At 37.0% G+C, this 24915-nt stretch overlaps 2 protein-coding genes and 1 long non-coding RNA gene across 9 annotated transcripts in view; 2 read left to right on the top strand and 1 right to left on the bottom strand.

Annotated features, from left to right (window-relative positions):
• LOC148679736 (uncharacterized) overlaps nucleotides 1-24915 on the top strand; it is an 807653-nt gene that overhangs the window by 233798 nt on the left and 548940 nt on the right. The gene's annotated exons all lie outside the window — the stretch shown is intronic.
• Nucleotides 618-20986, top strand: stk25b (serine/threonine kinase 25b). Of its 4 annotated transcripts, none has more exons than XR_015477663.1 (11): nucleotides 618-974; nucleotides 3260-3490; nucleotides 5840-5896; nucleotides 7653-7761; nucleotides 7862-8019; nucleotides 8298-8483; nucleotides 10020-10408; nucleotides 10596-10704; nucleotides 16748-16819; nucleotides 16983-17119; nucleotides 20676-20986. XR_015477663.1 is itself a non-coding variant. In XM_087239170.1 (11 exons), exons 1-11 carry the CDS (start codon nucleotides 945-947, stop codon nucleotides 20713-20715), a joined length of 1293 nt encoding a protein of 430 aa, XP_087095296.1. In that variant the 5' UTR covers nucleotides 618-944; the 3' UTR covers nucleotides 20716-20986.
• The window catches only part of septin2 (septin 2), a 24578-nt gene continuing 22981 nt past the window's right edge, over nucleotides 23319-24915 (bottom strand). For all 4 annotated transcript variants that reach the window (NM_001301360.1, XM_087238804.1, XM_087238805.1 and 1 more), the window contains 1 exon segment: nucleotides 23319-24372. The gene's annotated coding sequence lies outside the window, so the exon portion shown is untranslated.

The following is a 24915-nucleotide window of genomic DNA, read 5'->3' as shown; positions in this document are numbered from 1 at the left end:
ATTTGTGAAAATCACGATCACAATAAATATTTCCATGTCTTATATAAGATGGCCAGAAAGTGATACATTTTTAAAAAATGTTACAATTTTGTTATTTGTGAAGCAACAAGTCCAAAGCATGTTGTGTACTATGATTTTATATAAAATTCACTTTAAAGTGTGATTTATTACTAAAAGTGGCCATAAACGAATATTTTCATAAACGAGTAGTGGCTTGGACCCGAAAACAGTATTTCATACACACCGATACATCACAACTTAACAAGCGGATCTGAAAAACAATAAGGAAGAGCATTTTCAGTTTCTAATTAAAGATTACAAGGGCATTTTTTTTTCTTAATGACTTGTATAGATGAATTTGTAACCATAAAACCATCATTGTGAGCAAACAAATTCAATGTGTTAGTTTTGAGTTCATGTGTACTTTAACAAAATTAAAAGTAAAAAAAGAAAAGTGTACAATTACTACACAGAAACATATTGACAAATGAGTTCACAAAGGTCTAACGTACAAGATAAATGGGAAAATAATTTGGATTTTAATTTCTGTCCAACTACAACTCCCACAATTCCTCATTCCTTGAATCATAATCTGCGCATGCGCTGTAGGTCCTATTATTTTGTTCTCCCGCAAGCAATAAATGAAGAGCCTCCCGAGCCTGCGTTGATCGTTATAAAACAATAACACGCGGAAAGCGGTTCGCTCGCACGCTGATGCTTTCATAAATGGAGTCACACGACACATAACTGTCATTCTCGCCAGGCTGCGGGGTCCGCCATCAGGGGATTGGAGGCCGAAAACGCGGCTGACGAACAGGACATGCAGAGGTGTTTTTGTATGTAAAAGCTAGCTAGCTAAGCAGGGGAACCAGAGTAAAACGTTGTAGAGTTTGTCAGCACCCCTTCTTTGGCAGAAAAGGCTACATCTGCTCTCATCCACTGAGATGGCGCACCTTCGCGACATGCAGAACCAGGTAAATCCGCAGCCCTGCCGAAGCTGCTCATCCTGCATCCACCCTGAGCTTTAATCTCGCTGTCTGTAGCATCACATTAACGTTTGGGGAGGCTGTCATGTCATGACATTTCTCTCTTTTAGTAATTAAAGCGGTCCTGACTTTATGTTGTCAAGATAACCGTTTAATGAAGCGTCTGCTTTTTGCTACGGCTTCAGTCCTGTTAAATTGTATAGATTAACGTGCTGTTTAGTGAAGCAGCTTTAGTTTGTGCAGATGTGATGTAGTCTGTGTTTTAAAGTGCCCACTGATTTATAACACAACATCTGTAATGGAGTTTTGTGTGTATTTGTATGCATGCATGCATGCATGCATGCATGCATGCATGTGTGTGTGTGTGTGTGTGTATATGTGTTTGGTGTGTGTGTGTGTGTGTGTGTGTGTGTGTGTTTGTGTGTATCTGTGTGTGTATATATGTGTACTGTATATATGAGTGTTTGTTGTGTGTGTGTGTGTGTGTGTGTGTGTGTGTGTGTACGTAAATATGACAGGGCTTTTAGAGTCCAAACAAAATCAACATTTACAATATTTTCTTTGCTAGTGCACATTGTTTTAAGTGTTAGGGTGTCCAATTAATCTTTGTAAGTTCATTCACTTTTTAAAAAAAAAATCAAAACCTAAGCATTTGCTCTGGAATGACAGTTATTCTCTGATTATGTCAGTTTGACAGCTTGGGCGAAATAGGCTTAGCCACACCCTTCCTACTGTAAGGCCACATGAAAATGCAGCAGACCAGAAACACAAGTTCGCTATAAGTTTTGCATGTCACTTGATTCTAAAGTTTAAGCTTGGTGAACTTTTTCCTGTGATTTCACATCCTGTAAGACCAAAAGAAGACTAACTATGACCTCTCTGTACACAAATTTTGAATAAGGGAACTTCTAGTTCACACAGATTGTAAATGTTTCATTCTGATTGGCTGATGAACTTTCTAAAGCGTACCGTTATTTTCAGGGAAACACAGCTTATCCCTTGTGCTCTGTTCAAATTCACTACACTTTCGCTATGTTCGCAGTTGTTTTTGCACTACAACTCCAATCGACAATGTTGTTTATTTTACCTGATCCACCAACAGTCAAGTATGCATAACTATGTGCTGTCATGGCTTTGCAGTCAATGGATATCATCATGACTGAAGTCAATGGGGCATAAATATAAAAAATGATTCCATTCGCCGAAACAGAGAAAGTTGTGGCCAAATTATGACTTTAAATCAGCCCAGAGTGGATGAAAACATCCTCAACAGCACACAAGGGTTAAACAGATTCAGACAAGTCTTGACCACATTACAGTTCCATAACAAAAATATAATCAAAACAAAAGGCTTTGAATGAGATGTGGAAGAAACTACATACAGTTGGAATTATTTGCCCCTGTTTATTTTTCTCCTCAATATCTGTTTAATGGAGAGCAGATTTTTTTTTTCAAGATCTCTAAACATAATAGTTTTAATAACTAATTTCCAATAACGGATTTATTTTATCTTTGTCATGATGGCAGTAAAGACACTTCTATACAGCTTAAAGTCACATTTAAAGGCTTAACTAGGTTAACTGGGCAGGTTATGGTAATTAGGCAAGTTATTGTATAGCGATGGTTTGTTCTGTAGACTATCGGAAAAAAAATTAGCTTAAAGGGGCTAATACTTTTGACCTAAAAATTGTATTTAAAAAATTAAAGACTGCTTTTATTCTAGCAAAAATAAAACAAATAAGACTTTCTCCATAAGAAAAATATCAGACATACTGTGAACATTTCCTTCCTCTGTTAAACATCATTTGGGAATTATTAAAATAAGAAAAAAAATCAAAGTGGGGTTAATAATACTGACCTTAACTGTACATATACAAGAGTTGTTTGAGCACAAAAACCTGACAATATTTTAAATACAACAACTGAACAAGGTATTTATGTGGGGTAACCATATGCTTTGTAATATTTTTATCGCAATATTTATCACAGAAAAATAAAACATTGCAATATCAGATTTTTACAATGTCGTGCAACCCTAGTTTGAATGAACGATTGTGGTCTACCTTGTGGTAGTTCTGGCTTTTGATTTTTGATTTATTTTTTTCTAATAATTGTTTTGATATCCTTTTTATGTAATATTTAAAATCAGTCTGATTAAATGGAAGAATTAAAAGTTGATTATAAATGTAATTGTTAGTTGCAGTCCTAATTGATTTGCAGGTACATTTCTTATCGTCGCTCAAATCATAACTGCACTGTCTCTCTTAACGCAGAATTCCCGGCTTGATCCGGAGGAGTATTTCACCAAGCAGGAGCGCATTGGGAAGGGGTCATTTGGCGAGGTCTACAAAGGCATCAACAATCGCACTAAAGAGGTGGTGGCCATCAAGATCATCGACCTGGAGGAGGCAGAAGATGAGATCGAGGACATACAGCAGGAGATCACGGTGCTCAGCCAGTGTGACAGTCCCTATGTCACCAAATATTACGGCTCATATCTGAAGGTACCCTCTCCCATTGTTTGAGGCTCAGGCGTCTACAGACAAACAACAGGATTTTAATAATATAGCAGCATCCTTTAAAGACATCGTGAAAGAACTGTGTTAATGCCTGTTGAAATGATTTGACAGCATGTTATCCCAAAGGAAAAAAAACAATTTTTAACATTCTGTAAGGGGTCTACAGATGTGAAATAGCCATTCTTGCCTAAGTCTGGCAAATTTTTATTTACACCGTAATGTGCATTTACCCTGTAAACAAATAAACTAAACTAAAAAGTTTGTTTTCACAAGCAGCAATACTTGCCTAACTACTTTAGCCTTGTGAAATATTGAATACATATAACAAATTAACACACAGTTTTCATATTAATTCTAAAATATTTCCCTCTAAACCACAATCAAATGTCATTATGATTTTCAGAAAAAGAAAAAACATTACTGAGAAGAGAATCACATATTGTGTGGAGATAAATTTACCTGGAGCTTTTGAAAATAAATCATTAGTCAAAAGCACTTGCAAAAGTGTTGAAAAAATCCTTTTCACATGACTAGTTTATTAAAAATCTGTATCTATGCATTGTGCCTAATCCTCTCATCTGAGTGACAACATACAGATTAGAATTCAATTCACAAACAATATGTCATAACACAATGATCTATTTAACCAGTAAAGAAAATTATATGACTCAAACTATAAGACAAAAACTATAATACAGCTTATTCTGACAGTCAAACAGATAATGTAAAAAGGAAAAAAAACAATCTCAATGTCAACAAGCTGGAGCTTGCTTTGAGCCAGTTATTGTCAGATCTCTTCATAAAAATGAGTTGGCTGTTTTGATTGAAAGATTTAGTAAATCTAGTACTTAACAGTAGAGTTGTTAAAAGTATCGAGTTCGGTACCAATCGGTACTGTAATATTAAATATATCTATTTACCACTAACATTTGAGCGCTGTTGGGCACATTCTTAAACACAACTGATTGGCTATTGTGATCATGTGCATGTTTGCGTAATGTTTGGGCATACTCGCACTATGCTATCCGAACCATGCCCAGGCCCGTTTACTGGATCGTTTGAGGAGTGTGAGTGCTATGATCAGGCTCAGGTGCAGTTCACTTGGCCGGCCCTGGCCTGGTTGGACGAGGTATGCCAGAGTGCGGTTCACTTGGGCTCAGGAACGGTACGCTATAGTGTGAGAGCAAAACGAGAAGCCCGAAACTGGAGACGAGACGTGACATTTAAGGGACAGTTTCATATGGATTTATTAATCATTCTTAATGTTCAATGAACTCAAACTGTTGTAGCTTATTAAAGACGCAAACCCCTCATTGCACGACAGCTGCACCTTTAGCAAACCTCATATTTCCTGCAGCACCAGCACTTTATGGTTGTTTATGAGCTTTAAAAGTGGCTGATCTGTTCAGCTAAATATTTGACTGGGTGTCACTTCATCCCAAAAGACTAAAACAATATAACTAAAGAAATCTCCTCTGTGCTGTGCGAAAGCGCTTACTGAACAGCGCATCATTGATGGCGAAAGCGTACCCAGGCCCAAATGTAATGTGAGTGTGGGCCGTTGGGGGAGACGGGAGGGGGGACAAGCGTGCTTTGGCCCGGTTCAAGGCAACTGTACATAGTGGGAGTACGCCCTTAGTGGGAAACAGGTTGTATGACTGCAATTGCTTGTTTACTTTTCAGACAACCTAAACCAGCCAAAAAGCAAAATGTTTAAAAATCTTGATTATATTTTTTGTCGACATTGCATGTTCCAAATGACTGTCATCCATCTACTTTTTCATTGATAAAAATTTTGCAATTTTATTGCAATATATATCCTGTTTCAGCCTGAAGTACATTTTCTGATTTTATACATTCCTCTTTTGAAGAAACTAAATTGACTGTAGTGTATGTGTAGGTATGTGTGTTTCCCATTATTGGGATGCAGCTGGAAGGGCGTCTGTTGTGTAAAACGTGCTGGATAAGTTGGCCGTTCATTCCACTGTGGTGACGCCTGATGAATAAAGGGACTAAGCCCAAAGAGAACGAATGAATGAACATTCCTCTGTGTTTACATACTTGCAAAATACCAGTTGTAAAATAACAAGTTCTTCCAGGAATGAAAGTTTGCACCTAAAACAAATGTTCCAAAATAGGGCCGTTTAAAGAACCGTTTTAAATTTAAGCTATAAATAACCTTGAGTGCAATGGAAATTTCTATAAACGTTAAAGGTTCTTCATGCAGCAATGCCTGTAATGAAGGTTTTTTTTAAAGCCACATGAAAAGTCGTATTGAAACATGAATTCCATGTTTAAAAAATGTCATGTGACACTTTTTTTTATTGTCTATAGGGAACTAAGCTGTGGATCATTATGGAGTATTTAGGAGGTGGCTCAGCTTTAGATCTGGTAAGTAGAACAACATTAGCTCTTCACCTTTTGTAGTATTTGATTATCATTCTATATTTGTGTGTTTATGTAATCTAAAAGGGATAGTTCATCTAGAAGTGAAAATATAATGTTTAAAGGAGTTGTTCACCTCAAGATTGTCATTTGGTGGTTTTTAAACCTTTTTGAGTTTCTTTGTTCTGTTGAACACAAAACAAGTCATATTGAAGAATGCCAGTTACTGGGACCCATCGACTTTCATAGTTGGAAAAAAATACTATGGAAGTCAGTTGCTGCCATTTAATTAATTATTTTGTCTTTGCCATGATGACAGTAAATAATATTTTCCAGGACACTTCTATACAGCTTAAAGTGACATTTGTAGGCCTAACTAGGTTACTTGGGTTAACTAGGCAGGTTATGAAAATTAGGCGAGTTATTGTATAACGATGGTTAGGTTCTGTAGACTATCGAAAAAATATATAGCTTAAAGGGGCTAATAATTTTGACCGTAAAATGTTTTTAAAAATTAAATACTTTTATTCTAGCCGAAATAAGACTTTCTCCAGAAGAAAAAATATTATCAGACATACTGTGAAAATTTCCCTGTTCCTTGTCATTTGGGAAATATTTAAAAAAAGAAAAAAATCCAAGGAGGGAGAAAAATGCTGATTTCAACTGTAAAAGCAAAATTATTACAGATAAAATGTTACAGAGATTTTAATATTTTCCAGTAGGTTAGATATTAAGTAACAGTCATGCAAACATCTTTACCAAACCTCTTCACAAACCTCACACGTCCTTTTTTGTACGTCTGCTATGTTTGTGGTTTAATACTTTCACTCGTCTTTTGCAGTTCTAACCAAGTTCATGTCTAACATGCGATGTATTGATAGTATGGGCAAGCGTAGTGTTTAGAGTTAGCACTGAACAGCACTTCAAACTTCTACCCTCAGGGTAAATTTGAAATACTCATTTCAATATACTATGACTTGGGACATACTAATGCCCCATTCACACTAGCAGCGACTTTGTAGCTGCCTGTCACTCTGGGTGGCGACCTGCTTCAAACGCAGGTCTGTGTAGGTCTATACAGCACAAATACAACCAGCCTCTGAGCGATCTGAGAAGATCACATGAGCTTTACTGGTGCTCCTATTGCCTGTCACTCAAGAAAGTCGCTCTTCATTTGAATGAAGTTGAAGCATTCTCAACTTTGCCGTATCGCTCGACCCACTTTGTCGCCAACAGTCGATGTCGCTCGCATAGGCAGAGGTCACTGTAAGTATCTTGATTTCCATTGAAATGAACGGTCACTGTCGCTTTGCCGCTGCGAGACGCTCATAGTGTGAATGAGGCTTAACTATTTTCAAATGCAATTTAGGATGGATGGCAACCAACATTTTTCAGAATATCTTCCTTTGTGTTCAACAGAAGAAAATTCCTCTAATAAATTTTGAACAAGTGAAGGGCAAGAAAATGATCACAGAATCTTCTGTTTTGGCGTGAACTATCCCTTTATGTAATGTAGGTATCTGTTTGTCAACAGTAAAACATTTTAGCTGAAACTGTGGTTATTGATAACATAACAGAAATTGAGAGTGAGAGTGTATCGCCAGAAGCCACTGGTATTCATTTTTCTTGCTTGTATACGCTTCCTTCCACTCTGCTAACTGTAGCACCACAGTTTCAGCTAAAAACATCCTTTAATGCTCTATTGAAGAAAAAAAGCTGGACTCAGAAACTACTAAATCTTCTTCCTTTCCTCCACCCTCAGTTGAAACCAGGCCCGCTAGAAGAGACTTACATCGCCACTATACTGAGGGAGATTCTGAAGGGACTGGAATACTTGCATTCGGAAAGGAAGATTCACCGTGATATCAAAGGTGTGATCACCCACACGTCTGCCTACTCCATCAGGCTTCATTTTCGGTTGATCAGTTGTATTCAGTGCCGATGATTCACATTTGTGTCTTGTCGCCGCAGCTGCCAACGTGCTGCTGTCTGAGCAGGGTGACGTGAAGCTGGCAGACTTCGGGGTGGCAGGACAGCTCACAGACACCCAGATCAAGAGAAACACTTTCGTGGGGACTCCTTTCTGGATGGCTCCTGAGGTCATCAAACAGTCTGCGTATGACTTTAAGGTGAGGATATCCGGATGAATGATTCTGAGCGTGTAGTAGAGCAAGCTGAATATTAATGAGGCTGCAGAGCTGTGAAAGCACACGTTCAGCAGAAAGGCTGGAGTGGTAAAACTGTTCATCAGTGCTTTTTTTTTTCTTAAAGTGGTAGGCATGGAAACCAATCAAAGTACGTTTTAGCATAGTAGCAGCTAATATTTTTTTTCTGGAATGTTTATGTAATGTTTATTTGTGGGAATTTTTCATGACATAAACAAAGATGCTTTGTTTTTTGACTGCAGGCAGACATTTGGTCCTTGGGAATTACAGCTATTGAACTGGCGAAGGGGGAACCCCCAAACTCGGACCTGCATCCAATGCGAGTTCTGTTTCTCATTCCCAAAAACACTCCTCCAACGCTGGAGGGCTCCTACAGCAAACCCTTCAAAGAGTTTGTTGAGGCTTGCCTCAATAAAGACCCTCGCTTTGTGAGTATTTCAGTTATATGACAGGATTTCCCAATATGCAATACTGGCCAAATTTTTGATGAAGATTTGTTTTGCTGGCAAGATCTGGCTACAAGAGTGTGACATGCATTTAAAGGGATAGTTCACCCAAAAGTGTAAATTCCCTGTTAATTTTTTCATCCTCAGATCATCCGAGATGTAGTTTTTTTTTTCCAGTAAAACAACAAAGTTCTTGAGAAATCAAGATTTAAATTGAGAGGAAGGAGCCATTAATAGTGGGAAAGAAAAAGTGAATGGCTTTTTTTCTGCTTTTATTTAGACTTTTAATTCAGTGTTGATGTACTTGCAACTGAAACTGAATATTGAGTATGGGATGGGGCTTTCTTTTGCGCTTTGTTTTCTCATATGTGGCTGAAGTCATCAAACTGACATCAGCAGTGAAGGACCACCACTCCAAAATGCTGAAGCAAATGGTCAGATTTTGACTGATTAGAAGAAAAAGGTTTTTATATTTATGTATTTTTTTATTTTGTGTATATTGAGTTGAAGTCAGAATTATTGGCCCCCTTGTTTATTTTTTCCCCAAGTTTCTGTTTAACGGAGAGAAGATTTTTTTTCAACACATTTCTAAATATAAAAGTTTTAATAACTCACTTCTAATGACATATTTATTTTTATCTTTGCCATGATGACAGTAATATTTTACTAGATTTTTTCAAGAAACTTCTATACAGCTTAAAGTGACATTTAAAGGCTTAACTGGGTTAATTAGGTTAACTATGCAGGTTAGGGTAATTAGACATGTTATTGTATAATGATGGTTTGTTCTGTAGACTATCAGAAAAAATGTAGAGGGGCTTAAAGGGGCTAATAATTTTGACCTAAAATTTGTATTTTAAAAAATAAAAACTGCTAATATTCTAGCCGAAATAAAACAAATAAGACTTTCTCCAGCAGTTACAAATATTATCAGACATTCTGTAAACATTTCCTTGCTCTGTTAAACATCATTTGGAAAATTAAAAAAAGAAAAAAATTCAAAGGTGGGCTAATAATTCTGACTACAACTGTATACATTACACCTTTAATGCATAGACGGTAGATTGTAGATTGCTGCAGCCTGTAGCACGATGATGTACTGGATCCGGTCAAGTATGTAGTGGACGTGCATGTGCAAGTAAAGGAAAATTATTTATATTAATTATTAATTTAACTAAGACATTGTGTTTTATTTATGTCTACACCTGTCACCTACCCCAACCATTAATGACTTCCAACCTTAAACCCAACCATCACAGTAGCATGGGCATTACAATGTTCAGTATTATAAATAACTTCCTCAGATAATTGTTCACCTTAAGAAAAATAATGTGAGCTAGCATAATAAACTTAAAATTTAGATTTCTCTCTGACTTTAATGTTCTACTGCAGAAAAAATAAAAAATGTTGGAAAAAAAGCAGCAATCGACATTCATACTGGGAACAAAACATACTATACAGGTTAATGGCAGTCTTTTCCGCAGCATTCTACAAAATATCTTCCTTTGTGTTCAACAGAATAAGGAAACTGAAACAGGTTTGGAACAAGTGGCAGATGAGTAAATGATGACAGGTTTTGGGTGAAGTATCCCTTTAAGATCTAAAACATCAAATGACAATCTTTTGACCAGTAATGTGGCTAATTTTTAAATTACATGATTAAGCGATGGTTATAGTTAGACATCTCAATATTTCCTAAATGAGGCCATCATGACGTTGTGTATTCTGAGCATGGCATTACTGTGTTCTTGTTTTATGCAGCGGCCCACAGCCAAGGAATTATTAAAGCACAAATTCATCACACGATACACCAAGAAAACGTCTTATCTGACAGAGCTGATCGACCGATACCGCCGATGGAAGTCTGAGGGCCACGGAGATGAGTCTAGCTCTGATGATTCTGACATGTACGCCGTCCATCCATTGTAATGCATATACTGTATGATCAATAACCGCACTGTAATTCATCATGATGTATTATTCATTTCTTATTACATGACAACTGGACTTTTAATTTGAGCTCTGCTATATTGATCCTCATAAGTTCTAGCTATGAATTGAAACCGTTCTCTGTTTCTCCTCGTACTCATACAGGGATGGTGATGGTGATGATAGAGACCACTGTCCTGTGTGGACGTTCCCCACTGTTCGGCCCAGCTCCATGAACAAGCTCCAGAAGGGCTACACAAACACAGACTCAGAGGTAGGGCTGTGCAATTTATCGAAAATCCGATTTCGATTTTGGTTTCTAACGATTATGAAAAATCATTAATCAAATTGATTATTCCATTATTTACCGCCCCCTTTCCAGTTCTCCTCACTTGCTGCTCTTAAAAGCGCGAAAGACCGAATGCTTATGTGTGTGAGGCGCGCAGACAGCATGTGGTCTGCACTTGGTCTCATTTACACACTGTGACGAGCAGAGCGCAGACATCTAAAATCATCTTAACGTGAGCGCTTGAAGGTCAAATAGGTGTCAAAACGCGGTGTTTAGTGATTATTCATATTAATCCTCATTTTGCAATAAGGATCAAAAGACACGTGAAAGCGAAACCATTAAAGTAACAGCGCGCAATTCTTACTGCTGCCTTTTTATCATTATTAATAAAACAACGAGAAAAGCCCTCAGTGCTTTTGACTGAAGACTTTTGTTGCTAAAGTGTTTTTCTTACAGTGAAGATGCTTAAAGCACAGTTTGTTTCATATTTTTATTCTATTGTATTTATTTCTCTTTCCTTTGCAGGGTGGAAAATAACTGTATATATGCAGTTGAAGTCAGAATTATTAGCCCTCCTGAATATTAGCAACCCTTTTCCCCCAATTTCTGTTTAATGGAAAGAAGTTTTTTTCAATACATTTCTAAACATAATAGTTTTAATAACTCATTTCTAATAACTTATTTATTTTATCTTTGCTATGATGACAGCACATAATATTAGACTAGATATTTTTTTAAATACAAGCATTCAAATTCAAAGTGTGATTCAAAGGCTTAATTAGGGTAAATAGGCAGTTCATTGTCTGCAGAAGAAACTACTGTTATACAATCAAAAATATATATTGCCTAAAGAGGCTTATAATATTGACCTTAAAAGAGCTTTCTTAATATTTAAATCTGCTTTTATTCTAGCCAAAACAAAACAGATAAGGCTTTCTCCAGAAGAAAAAAATATTAGAGGAAATACTGTTAAAATTCCTTGCTCTGTTAAGCATAATTTGGGAAATATTTCTTAAAAAAAAAAAATTCTCAGGAGTGCTAATAATTTTGACTACAACTAATAATCGTTTGGAATAATCGTGATTACAATTATGCCCAAAATAATCGTAATTATGATTTTTCCCAAAATCAAGCAGCCCTACTCAGAGGTGATGAGACCAACATTAAAGCCCCAAAACTTAAATGGTGTCAGCAAAGCAGATGTTTTATTCTGTCATTGTAAATTACATAATACCAAAATTTATCCTTGAATTTGTACTGTTTTTACGGAACCCCGGAAGGGACGTAGTGGAGGAGAAAAAAAATGGGTAGGTGAAAAAAAATAATGGGTGAAAGAACAAAAATGGGTGGGAGGAAAATATATATTTCTAAGTTTTTTGCGTTCTCTCGCAAAGTTTTGCGTTCCCTCGCAAAGATGTTTTGCGTTCCCTCGCAAAGATGTTTTGCGTTCTCTCGCAAAGATGTTTTGCGTTCCCTCGCAAAGATGTTTTGCGTTCTCTCGCAAAGATGTTTTGCGTTCTCTCGCAAAGATGTTTTGCGTTCCCTCGCAAAGATGTTTTGCGTTCTCTCGCAAAACTGTTTCTCCACAAACACTTCCTGTTCACTGCACTCACGTAAACCCTCCCGTTTTTGCTGAAATTCTCCCATATTTTACCATTCTATCCCACTTTCTCTACATTACTGTGCGCTGATTGTCGCCTTTCACTTTGCAACCTCTGAACCAGTGAATGCATGTTTAAGCGCTGACTGACAGACGCGCTCCATACAATAAACTGATCCCAGATCAGCGTCTGTACGCGCCATTTAAAGGGACACTTCTGTTATCAAACAAGTGCGCAGCAAATGAATCTCATGTTTTGTTTAGTTTGATAACAGAGGTGTCTCTGTAAGAATGCACAGATTTATAATGAAAGCAGTCTATTACTTTAGAAACTTCATATTATTCAGTGTATTTGTCTGTTTAAACATGCACCCGCTCCTCTGTAAATGGCGTGTGCAGACGCTGATCTGGGATCAGTTTATTGTACGAAGCGCGTCTGTCAGTCAGCGCTTATACATGCATTCACTGGTTCATAGGTAGCATACGCACAGTAATGTAAAGAAAGTGGGATAGAATGGTAAAATACGGGAGAATTTCGGCAAAAACGGGAGGGTTTACGTGAGTGCAGTGAACAGGAAGTGTTTGTGGAGAAACAGTTTTGCGAGAGAACGCGAAACATCTTTGCGAGGGAACGCAAAACATCTTTGCGAGATAACGCAAAACATCTTTGCGAGGGAACGCAAAACATCTTTGCGAGGGAACGCAAAACTTTGCGAGAGAACGCAAAAAACTTAGAAATATATATTTTCCTCCCACCCATTTTTGTTCTTTCACCCATTATTTTTTTTTCACCCACCCATTTTTTTTCTCCTCCACTACGTCCCTTCCGGGGTTCCGTATGTTTTTGATACCTTAACAAAAATAATATTACATTTAAAGTCAGTATAAATAAAACGTAAATGTAGCATTCATGGATGTATAACCAACAATAGGCGAAATCTTCAAAATAGCATTATTTTTTTACAATTATTATTGATGTTTTAAGGCTGTAAAACCCCTCACTATACACTTTATACACTTTTCTCAGACAGGCATTAACATTTTAACACTTTTCTCTCTTGTTTAAAAACTCTCAAAGTTCAAACCTTCATAGAAAAACAAGTCTAGTATAAGAAACCAAAGATCAAAACCATTTAATCTTTATTCAGTTATTCCGTAATGATGTCCTACACTCGCGTAACTTTTTACCTTCCTTTAGCATGTCCAGAAGTCCAACTTTTTGTGCGATGGTTAGCATCTTCCTCTGCCTTTTGGGTGCTACCGCAGGTGCCTTTGACAGTGCAGAACGTTTTGTTCGACGGTGTGGAGAGAACTTTACATACAGTAGCAAAAATACAGTCCAGCACTTCAGAGTGTCAATGCTAGCGATTTGAAGATTTCTGTACATATGGCAAGCTGGACACATTCTGTACTGTACAGGAGACTCTGCACAGAGGATCTTGATTGACAATGGTGTACAGCAAGTCAGGACGCAGAACACAATGCGCTTATCAGGATGCAGAACATAATGCGCTGTAGAAAAAAAGAATGTGAAATTACACGTAATCCGCAAAACTGCAAGGCCATAAAAAGTGAACCATGTTATAGCGTGGGACCACTGTATTATTACTTGTTTATTGATATGTAATGATATTGTGTTTCAGTATGCACATCAGGAAGCTGCTTATTTGCCTTTTGTACTCTTAGAGGTCCTTCACACACAACACATCTACATCTAAAATGCAAGAAAGGAAAGGTTTTTTTAAAAACCAACTTGTCAACCATGTCTAAATCAAACAAAACAAGTTGTCATGCAAACTTGTTACTGTAAACTGAAGCTTGCAACGCTTGTCCCATTTCTGAGTTTTTCTGATTGGTCCACTGCTTTGAAACTGACATTAAGGTGGCAAAAATTTTAGAATTTCAACTGGATACGCCGTCTTAAAAACGTGAACTCGTGTGAGTTGCTGCAAAAGACACAAACGTAATGGTAATGAATGTAGCTGTTGATAATCTGAGGTTAAGCTTAAAATGATCTAAAATATGGTCTTGTATTGAGATTGTACAGGTTTGTTCTGTAAATTTATTATAGCTTCTAAAGGTCTTAAATTTGATTTTAAGGCAGCAGATATCCTATTCTCTTTTTTTGTACTTCTAGTTAAAGCATTGGTTCTCAATTCCGGTCCTCTTATTTGACACACAAGTATGATGGATCTCTTTGTTAACAAGCTGATGATCTGAATCAGGTGTGTTAAGTAAGGAACACATACAAAATGTGTAGGGCAGGAGGGCCTGAGTACTGCAGTTGAGAAACACTGAAGCTGCGTCCCAAATCGCATACTTATGCACTATTCTATGCCATTTTGTAGTATAAATAGTATAAGTAGTGTGTTCACACTGAAAACTCTAAAAATAATAAGTGCACTTTAATTACCCGGATGATGCACTCGTTCCGCCGCTAAAATGAAGTGTGTAATGATGGACACTTCACGCACTCGACGACCGCAGGTTTGCTCACGTAGCGGAAGGGGCTGAGCTATCGGGCGCACATGTTGGATAACTTTATCTGTTTTGGATGGTGAAAGCTAAATTTTCCTACAAGAGGGATTATAGCGCCTCTTGATGGTGAATGTGGCAATACTCACGGCAGGTAATATTTGATAATTCGGTTGTTTATTTCACTGATTTGGCAAACGTCATCAGGGAAACGGTTAGAATTTTGGCTTGGTAAAAAAACATTATTGTGCCATTTGGGACGACACTACATACATACTATCCTGTTGAGTGTGTAAGTGCATAAATACATAGTGCATGAGTGCATAGTGTATAGTGTGGTACTCTGATGCGGTACTGCGATAAGGGGCGGGATTAAACAAGATGATTAGACATTTAAGAAGCCAGCGATTGGTCCACATTTTAAATTTCTGTACAGAGAGGTCATGTTTTGATCTTGGATTGGTCTCACACAGCCACGTGATGTGATTTTGCAGGTCAGAGTTCACTAAGCTTGAACCTTTCAACATGGCAAACTGAAACCTGATGCACAAGCTTGCGTTTCCAGTCTGCCGCATTCTCATGTGTATGAATGGAAGTCTGTGGGGCAAAAAGTGCAGTGTGACCTTGGATTTAAAGTATAGTAATGTCATTAAATGGGAGCATTTACACTGCTGCATTTAATGAACGTCTTGATACAATTTTTGTGTCTAATTATGCAAATTTTCCTTCTAAAAGAGTTAAGTTCTAAAAACTAATTGAATTTAGACATACTTAGTATTTTAGAATAAAAAATGACTCAATATAAATAATTTTGCACGTAATTATTGTTATGATATTCAATGGTGGACTGCAACAAAGTATTTTAATGTAATTGCTGTACTTGACTAACTTTTTGAAAAGTCCCAACATTGTTTGTGAAGTAAATCTGCTGTAACGGGGTGAGCTATTTTAGACAACTCTATAATGTGCTTGAAAGTGGACATGTCCATATATGTGTATTAGCTTCTAAAAGGGGAAGAGATTTATTTAAAAAGGGAACATAATGTTCAGATAACACAAATGAATGCCTCCGTATCTTCCCTGCTCCTGTTGCACATATCAGATATAAAAAATAGTATGTTTGCATGGCATTCTACTTAAAATATTAACAACTTGTGTTTTTGTGTTTGTTTATATTTGTCAGCAAGTTTACTGACATTTTGTTTTTACTCGTTTTTTTATATGTGGGGTGTATTTAGTTTTTTTTTTTTGAGACTTGAATTATCATTTAATTACTAGTAGTGTTTATCAAGGAATTATATGTTTTGTTAATAAATTATTATTATTTTGTTCTTTGACTCTAGTAAAAATGGGATTATGGGAGTATTTTTTCATTGTTGGTCACACTTTAATGCTTACTTCTCGACCATGTTCCTGGAGGACCACCAGCTCTGCACATTTCCCATGTCTCCTTAATCAAACACACCTGATTTAGATCATTAACTCATTAGCAGAGACTGATGCAGTGTTGGTTGTTCAAACTACTAATTAGCTTCTTATTAAAAGTTAGTAAGATAGCCTACCAATCTGATCAATTTGTAAACTTTTTATTCTCTTATGGTTCAAATTCTTATTGTTTTATTGCATTTTTTTATTGTTGTGCTGTTTCTGCTTGCCTTTTTATTAGTATTTTGCCTTGTAGCGCTTTGAGGCTAAGAAAAGCGCATTACAAATAAAATGTATTATTATTATTATAGTATCGAAACATGAATTAATGATATCATGACAACGCTGTTTGTTACTATAAATCAGAGAATTCTAGAATTCTACTTAATATAAATGATAAAAACTATTTAAAAAGGGTCAAAAACATAACAAAATGATCAAAATGCTACTTTTTTGTCAGCATCAGCTTTATACTAAAATACCAGCATGTTCTAAATCCCTGCATAAACCTGAATGTTTTGTCCGCAGGCGGCTGAGACGGTAAAGAGACAGCCCAAATCTCAATGTCTGTCAGCGCTGGTCTCTCCGATCTTCAGAGAGGTAAATCTCATTCTCACTTCCTGTTCATAATCAGACACCTTGAGTGTTGTTCTCACTGATAGCTTTATGCTTTTTATCACAGCGGTATCAGATAAAGCAGCAGTAAAGTGTAATAAGCTGTATATATGGCAGTGTTAAGTGAGTGTGTGTGTCTGCTGTCCAGCTGAAGGAGAAGAGGAGAGCGTGTGGAGGAGGAATGGGTGCCATAGAGGAGCTGGAGAATGCCTTCAATCTGGCAGAAGAGTCCTGCCCGGGCATCTCTGACCTCCTGGTCACACACATCATGGAGAGAGTGTGCAGGTCAGCAACACATCTGTATGAGGGAAAGCACTGTGGTTAATAAACAGAGGACTATATTAGTGTAAATCTGTCACATTATACTGTAGTTGAGGGTTCAAGCATGTGCTTTTAGAGTATTTTTTGCTACATAGTTAGGCTTTGGTCATACCGAATGTGTATTTTGCCTTCAGGCACTTTTTTTGAATGGTTTACCAATGGCAGCGAGTGTTATACACGCTGCTTATGTGCCCTGTGTGCCTCGTATTTTAACTGCCTGCTGCGCCTTGCATTTTAGCCTTTGTGTGCTGTGAACCTGCAGTTGAAAAAAGTCAACTCTGAGCAGAAAAAACAATCATGTCAGTTACATATTTATCATTCTCCAATCAAATGAAAGCAGAGGCGGGGTTTCCTTTGAGGTGACAGTGTTTGTATTGTCATCACGACTACTGTTTTGAGTTTTCTAGAGCTGTATTGCTGTGTTCACACCAGATGTGGCACGCGTGGATAAATCACGCATAAACATTTTGAATTTACTAGCTTCATTTGCATGTCAAATTAGCTTCATTCACGCGTCAAATTGACTTGACAATGGACACGGATTCGCATCATGGACAGGGCTTCTGTTTGTCCGGTGACTAGCTTTGTTGCTAAATGGCTAACATGGATTTTATTAGAGAGTAGCTATGCTTTAGGAAGGCTGAAAAACAGCGATTCATTCGCAGTTTCAGTGGTGCACCAGCTCTGAGTTCATCAACTCCTCCAGAAACTATACCTAGATGATTAAAGCCTTCAGCGATGCTTCAGACTGTTTGCTTCAGGTTTGATGAACTGTTGTTCAGTTCGGTAATTTGTAATTCATTCTTCACCGCATTTTTTTTTTTTTTTTGTCAAACCTCTGGTTCTCTGAAATAAAATGTGCTCTTTTTGTGATTGGCCTCTTATGCTGTGTTCACATCAGATGGGGAACGCGTGGATAAATCGTGCTATTCACGTAATAATAGACGCGTGAACATTTGAGTTTACTCGCTTTATTCACACGTCAACATCAGCTTTATTCGCGCATCAAATCCGATTCATTCGCACGTCAAATTCACTTCAGAACAGATGCCGATTCGCATCATGGGCAGAACTTCTGCCTGCCTGGTGACTCTAGCTTCATTGCTAAATGGCTAACATGGAATGATTGAGACAATAACTGTGCTTATGTGCTTTATGAAGGCTGAAAAACAGCGTCGGTTCATTTGGAGCAGTGTCTGATTCCACTAGCTCCATTCAGAGGTGCATCCAGCTCTGTCAGCTCATAAACTCCTCCAGAAACTTAACCTGGATGATGGAAGCTTTCAGCGGTGCTTCTAACTGAGCCAAGTCCAGTTTGGTGAACTGTTGTCGGTATGTGCAGGAGGATTTTCCCCCGGGACATCAACAACAGGTGCTTTGTCATAAGCAAGCTCCTGATTGGTTAACGCGGCGCGAATGTCTGCTGAAGTTCCGATTTTCAAACTCGAGCAATTTGCATATCGCGCCATTCACACCACGCAATTAACATCATTTGCGCCACTGCATTCGCATGTATCACGTTGCAGGATGTCTATTCCCCCGTTTGCATTGACTTAACATGTAAATCACTTATGCTTGAAGCTTCTACTGTGTCTGGTATAAACACAGCATTACAGTACACTGACAAGCTATTTAAAATCAAAATTGCTTTGAGTGGCCGATAATTAAATTGAGACTATTGTTCTGAGATAATGACAGCTGTTTGTCTTGGTTGTTCCTAGAAGGGATAAAGCTGTGGCCAGAAGTTAATGAGAATTATTTATAATATTTATTAAAATTACCATTTAATTGTGTTGTATTAACATTCAGCCCTACCCCAATGCTAAACCGAGCAATCACTGTGATTATACTGAGTATTATTTATTACATTTCCCATTAAGTTGTATTTTATTAATACCTACCCAAACCCAACCCTAAACCTAACACCTCACAGTAAATGTAAAAATATAAATTATTGTTGTACAGTGTCAAAACAATGACATTATATTGATGCAAGTATGAGCAGCTCTATCCTATCTAGACCTTACATTTTATGATTTTCTGGGTTTCTTCTTCATGGGTGTTTGGAGTTTTGACTTGAGAGCGCCATCTGGCCTTCAGAGATGATTTACTAGTGATCACACAATGACATTCGCAGCTTTGCTTTATTGTGTGTGCGATTTAATTTCAATTAGTCACTCAGCCCTAATTCAAGTGCATAGAGCTGAAACCCTTTTGTAATTGTTAGTGTTGGGGCAGCATTGTGAACTCTTTAGTCATAAAGACTTTTAAAGCCTTGTGCTGTTCAAGATGTTTACCCCCTGCGTTTTGGACATGTTTCTTTAACATTCATGCCCTTTATTGTAAATTCTTTCTTAAAACTCTACTTTTTGTATTCGTATTATACATTAGGCACCTAGGGTCTGAGAGTAACGTAATTTCGATTCTCTGTATGTCCTGTACATGTGGTTCAATTGACAATAAAGCTGACTTTGACTTACAATTTTCACTGACAATGAGCTTAGTGGACGTGCAAAATCACTCCCTGATGTTCGATGACGCTTAATGGAAAAAACAGATGTACACAAGGTGGTGCTGCGCAACTTAGTCACCCTTATGATTTTTCCTTGTGTATTTATTGTGTAAGCTCTTCCACTTCTGTTGAAGTTCCTCCACTAAAGCCCACAAAGTCACAACCCATGAAAGAAAATGAAGTGGACTGAAACACAAAAAGCACCACCACGTCCGGTTTTACTACAGCAGCTCAAGGCATATGAACAAAAGTGACAATCTGATTGGATGACCAAATTTTTTTAGTCACGACGTGTAAAACATTAGTGATAAACGGATGAGATAATCCTCCCAGTTTTCACAAACCATAACTGTTTTATGGATGGTTTGTAATAATAAAGTCAGTTGTAACCACACAACCATTAGTTGAATTGTTTTTAAAATTTGGGAATGCAGGGACTTTGTCCGAGGTGCTACGCATATCTGTCAATGAACACAAATTGATCTAGTGAAGCACACTTGTTGGTCAGACCAGGTTAATGGAGGCCAGTTGAGCCTGTTTGACTTATCTTTGGTGGTCTGTTTGATATTCAATATAGATTATTTGAAAATCCTAAGAGAGAGAGAGAGAGTGAGACAAATCAAGAGAGCCAGTGTTGTACAAATCTCTAGATTGCCTACATTAATTTTATATTTACATGAATAAATCTAGATTGTGCATCATTAATTACCAAAAACAAGTTTAACAGAATCATTTACAAAATGGGGTGGCCAAATATTCTAATATCCTGCTATTTTAAAAATATGAAAAATTCACATCAAAATATGAGCAGATGCGATGCGATTTCTAAGAATGTCAGCTTGAGATAACTATTGTAAATATTTGACTCCATTTTACTGGCAAATGCTGAAATGGCTAAAATGGTCTTTATCACTCATTTCAGTATTTACAGTATTATTAAATAATGTTCAATATCTTTTTAAAAGGTGCCATAATTGCTGCTTTTGATTTGCTTTTGTTTTGTTTCAGGTTTGCTCTGAACGGCAACACCACGCCATCATCACGGTGAAGCTCCGTCTCCGCTGTCCCACCCCAAAACCATCAGAGCCCCATCAGGACCCCACAGTACAGCTGGCCATCCTCACACTCTCTCTCTCTCTCTCTCTTTCTCTCTCTCTTTCTCTCTCTCTCTCAGCCCAGAGATCTTTTAATTAGTTATGATTCAATATTTTTACAGTTTTCTTTATAGAATGGAAAGTATTTAAGAGAAAAAGCCATGTCATTGAGCAAACTGTGTTTACCTGTTAGATCAAAATCCTATTATAAAGTGTTTATGGAAACCTTGCCTTTGTGTGGTTATTGGAGCAAATTGTGGATAGTTACACTTTTTTAATGAATTTAAAATAATGTTTGTCTTGGATCAATAAATGTTATAGCTTGATGAACATACTTGACTATGCGAACTGAAAAACTCACACAAACAACTGAGGATTTCTAGAAACAAGGGCTGGATTTATCAACTGTTTTACAGAAGTCTTTTGTATCAAACGTTTTCTTTTGACCAAATTTTTATGTAAAACTGGCACAAAGTGATTTCAATGTCTTAATTTATCCGTGTCATGACTGTCATTAATTTAAATCACCTCTGGAAACATTGGTTAAAATCTTAAATGAGATTGAGTAAACAGAAGGCCTTTATCCATTCGCCAATGAATGGAAGAGCCCCAATACATCAGACTGGATTATGATTGTGGTGGTGCAGTGGGTAGCACGATCACCTCACAGTAAGAAGGTCACTGGTTGGAGCCCCGGCTGAGTCAGTTGGCATTTCTGCGTGGAGTTTGCATGTTCTACCTGTGTTGGCATGGGTTTCCTCTGGGTGCTTCTGATTCCTCCACAAGTCCAAAGACTTGTGCTATAAGTTAATTGGGTCAGCTGAATTGTCCATAGTGTATGTGTGTGAATGAGTCTATGGATGTTTCCCAATGATGGGTTGCGGCTGAAAGGGCATCCGCTGTGTAAAACATATGCTGGATAAATTGGTGGTTATTTATAATACATGGAATGGTGGTAATTTAGCTCAAAAGATGGAAAACGTAAATAAATATAAAAGTTGAAAAATACATTTCAAATTACACAAACCTTGATGACGGCTATATTTGAAGATGACCATTTTTACCAAAGTGGTATGATTTGTACATTTTATTGCATTACTTAAAAAAAAAAGCAAGCATTTCTGAGAAATCTTATCTCTCTGTTGTGATTTACTTATTATGTGGGTAAAAATATATTTGTAGCAGTACAAGCCAGAATGAATAATAACAGTGCACAATTTTTTTACTTTATTATTTTGCAAACTTGCAGTTCTTCGACTGCGCACTGTGGTGGACTGAATTAGACTTTCATCAGCCATCAAATTAGAATTAGATCAGCCATCAAAATTGATTGTATATACTACCACTACATAAATGTGGGCTCCATAAGGGCCTATCATAATTCATTAATTTCCTTTTCGGCTTAGTCCCTTTATCAATCTGGGGTCGCCACAGCGGAATGAACTTTAATGTTCTTTGATAAATCTGTTTATACAGAAAATTCATTCATTCATTCTCATTTGGCCTAGTCCCTTTATTAATTAAGGGTAGCCATTGCGAAGTGAATTGCCAACTTATCCAGAATATGTTTTAGACAACAGATGCCCTTCTAGCTGCAACCCAGTACAGGGAAACACCCATACACTCTTATTCACACATACTATACAGCAAATTTAGTATATTCGATTCAGCTATAGCGCATGTCTTTGTATCCGGAGGAAACCCACGACAACACCGGGAAAACGTGCAAACTCCACACAGAAATGCCAACCGACTCAGCCAGGACTCGAACCAGCGAGCTTCTTGGTGTGAGGCGACAGTGCTAACCACTGCGCCATTCTATACAGAAAACCCCAAAATCTATTTTACAGTCAGGACCCTAAAGAGATAGTTCAGCTAAAAATGAAATTTACTCACTACTAAAACTTACTCTGCCTCAAGTGGTTCTAAACCCTCACGAGTTTCAATCATCTGTTGAGCACAAAATTTATTTATTTATTTTTTTTGAAGAATGCAGAAATCCTGTAACCATTGCTTCCATAGAAAATACAACAAATAATATAGATGTTAATGGTTACAAGTTTCCAGCATCATTCCAAAATATGTTATTTAGTGTTTAACAAAGAAACTTATAAGGGTGCGTAAATGACAGCATATTATTTTAGGGTGAACTTTAGGGCTAACCAGTTTAATCCCATCATTTAAGCAAAAACGATTTTAAAAATGTTAATTTCTACCAATTTGAAACCATGATTGATTTTTTTCTTTCTTTCTGTTTTTCATGGTTTGTTTTGAATAGTAGGTTGAATTCATAATAATTATCCAGTTCTATGTGGGGGCTTAGATGTGTACACTAAGGAACTAGAACGTGTATCGGTGGTAGTTAAAGATATACAGATTGATAACTTAAAATATTCCAAACACTTTAATGGCCTCATACTTTGTCAAGTACTATCGGTGTGTATTCACGACCTCTAGCGGCCATCGTGAGTTCCTGTCCACCAGTGTCCACCATTTTGACAAATCATTCCGGGTTCCGAAGCGCCAAATAAGAAATGAATACAGCCAACTCCAAAAGTCAATTTCAATACAAAAGTTTATTATACGATGATAGATAATAATGGTTTAATAGAAAGTCCTCAAGTAAAATAATAAGACTGGAATGTTGACAACAGATTTCATGACCAAATAGTAACATTTAACTCTCTTCAAGTCGGATTTTATGTAACAGATATAAATTTCAGATATCATTTTAACATTTTTAATCAGAAATATGATATGGAGGTTTGCTTGAACCACAGGAATAAGCTAAAATAGTTTTCATCCACATATCCCAAACAGAAGGTTAAAAACTCAGCATGCTTCAAAGTCAAAGAGCACAACAAATGTATCGAAATTTCACATTGCACTCAAACCAGAACAATGTCTGACAGCAAATACATGACAGAATCCACTCGGCTACAATTAAAACAGCAATATGACTATAAAGGTCAGAGAAAAGCCTCGTCTCCTTCATCAGACGGCACAGGGAATGAACCATGGGTCACAGTTTTATGCTTTGCATCCGTTTGGGGAACAGCACTTATAATTCAAGACTTCATGCAGGGAAGAGAGAAGTACTTCAGAAATCAGCAATCTCTCTGGCAACACTTACAAACAGTATAAAAAGATTTCTCCAAAAACAAGGTGCAAAAACCATCACCGTGACTCACGATTCCACAGCTGCTTGTATTTTCACAGTGTCTGTTTAATTATAGATGGGACAGAAATGCCTTTAAGGTGTTTTGGAGCTAAGCTACTATTAAAAGGTGCTTCATGGTCCTTTCCAGCAGCACTTGGCTTTCGTAACAGAAAAAAAAAAAGTTTTTCTTAATTACTCATGGTGGTTCTTCATTTTAGGTTAATGGAAAGATAACTGGATGAATATTAGCAACAGTATTTGAAAAACAAATCTGAATACTGCTTTAAACAATCAAACAAACAAACAAACATAATGAATTCATAAAAGAGAAAGAAACTAAGAAAATGGCAAACAGGATGATGTAGGGACCAAGTCTCTCTTCCTCCACATTTAGCAACACTTCCTCTTCTCCAACCATGTCTAGATGGGTCAAGCTCAAACAAGTCAGCATCTAGAAAAAATACAGATGCATAAAGGCCCACAACTGCATGTTTAACACACATCACACAGTAAAGGACAATTTTTTTCCTATTAAAAGCTTATCACTCTGCACGTTACACGTTTAGATTTACAAAGAAAAATAAGGTAAGGACGTTTTGGCAAAGCAAAAAAAAAACAAAAACATTATATATATATATATATATAGGGTTTTTTTGGCCTAAGAAAATTACTCTTGTCACTTATTCAGTAGGCTGCCTACTACAGTGTGATTTTTATTTAAAAATCCAATACATATATTATGGTGGACTTTTTGATGGGCACTTATTTTGGGGAAAGAAAATGATTAAGTTTGTTCAGCCTATTAGAAACTTTCCTATAATTCTAGTTATAATCTCACTGCAGATAGAGATAGATGTATTATAAAAAAAACAATACAAAAGCAGTATTGACTTGTCTGTTTTTTTCTGTTTTGCCAAACAACATTTGAGAATGAATTATTTACTAAATCATACATTTAGACAGACTGGATGTCTACTGGCATTGTGTCATATTC

The sequence above is a fragment of the Danio rerio genome, chromosome 2, assembly GCF_052040795.2.
Source record: "Danio rerio strain M-AB ecotype USA chromosome 2, GRCz13ab, whole genome shotgun sequence".
Classification (NCBI taxonomy): Eukaryota; Metazoa; Chordata; class Actinopteri; order Cypriniformes; family Danionidae; genus Danio; species Danio rerio.
The sequence above is the reverse complement of the archived record's forward strand: the minus strand, read 5'-3'. Positions and strand labels throughout refer to the sequence as shown.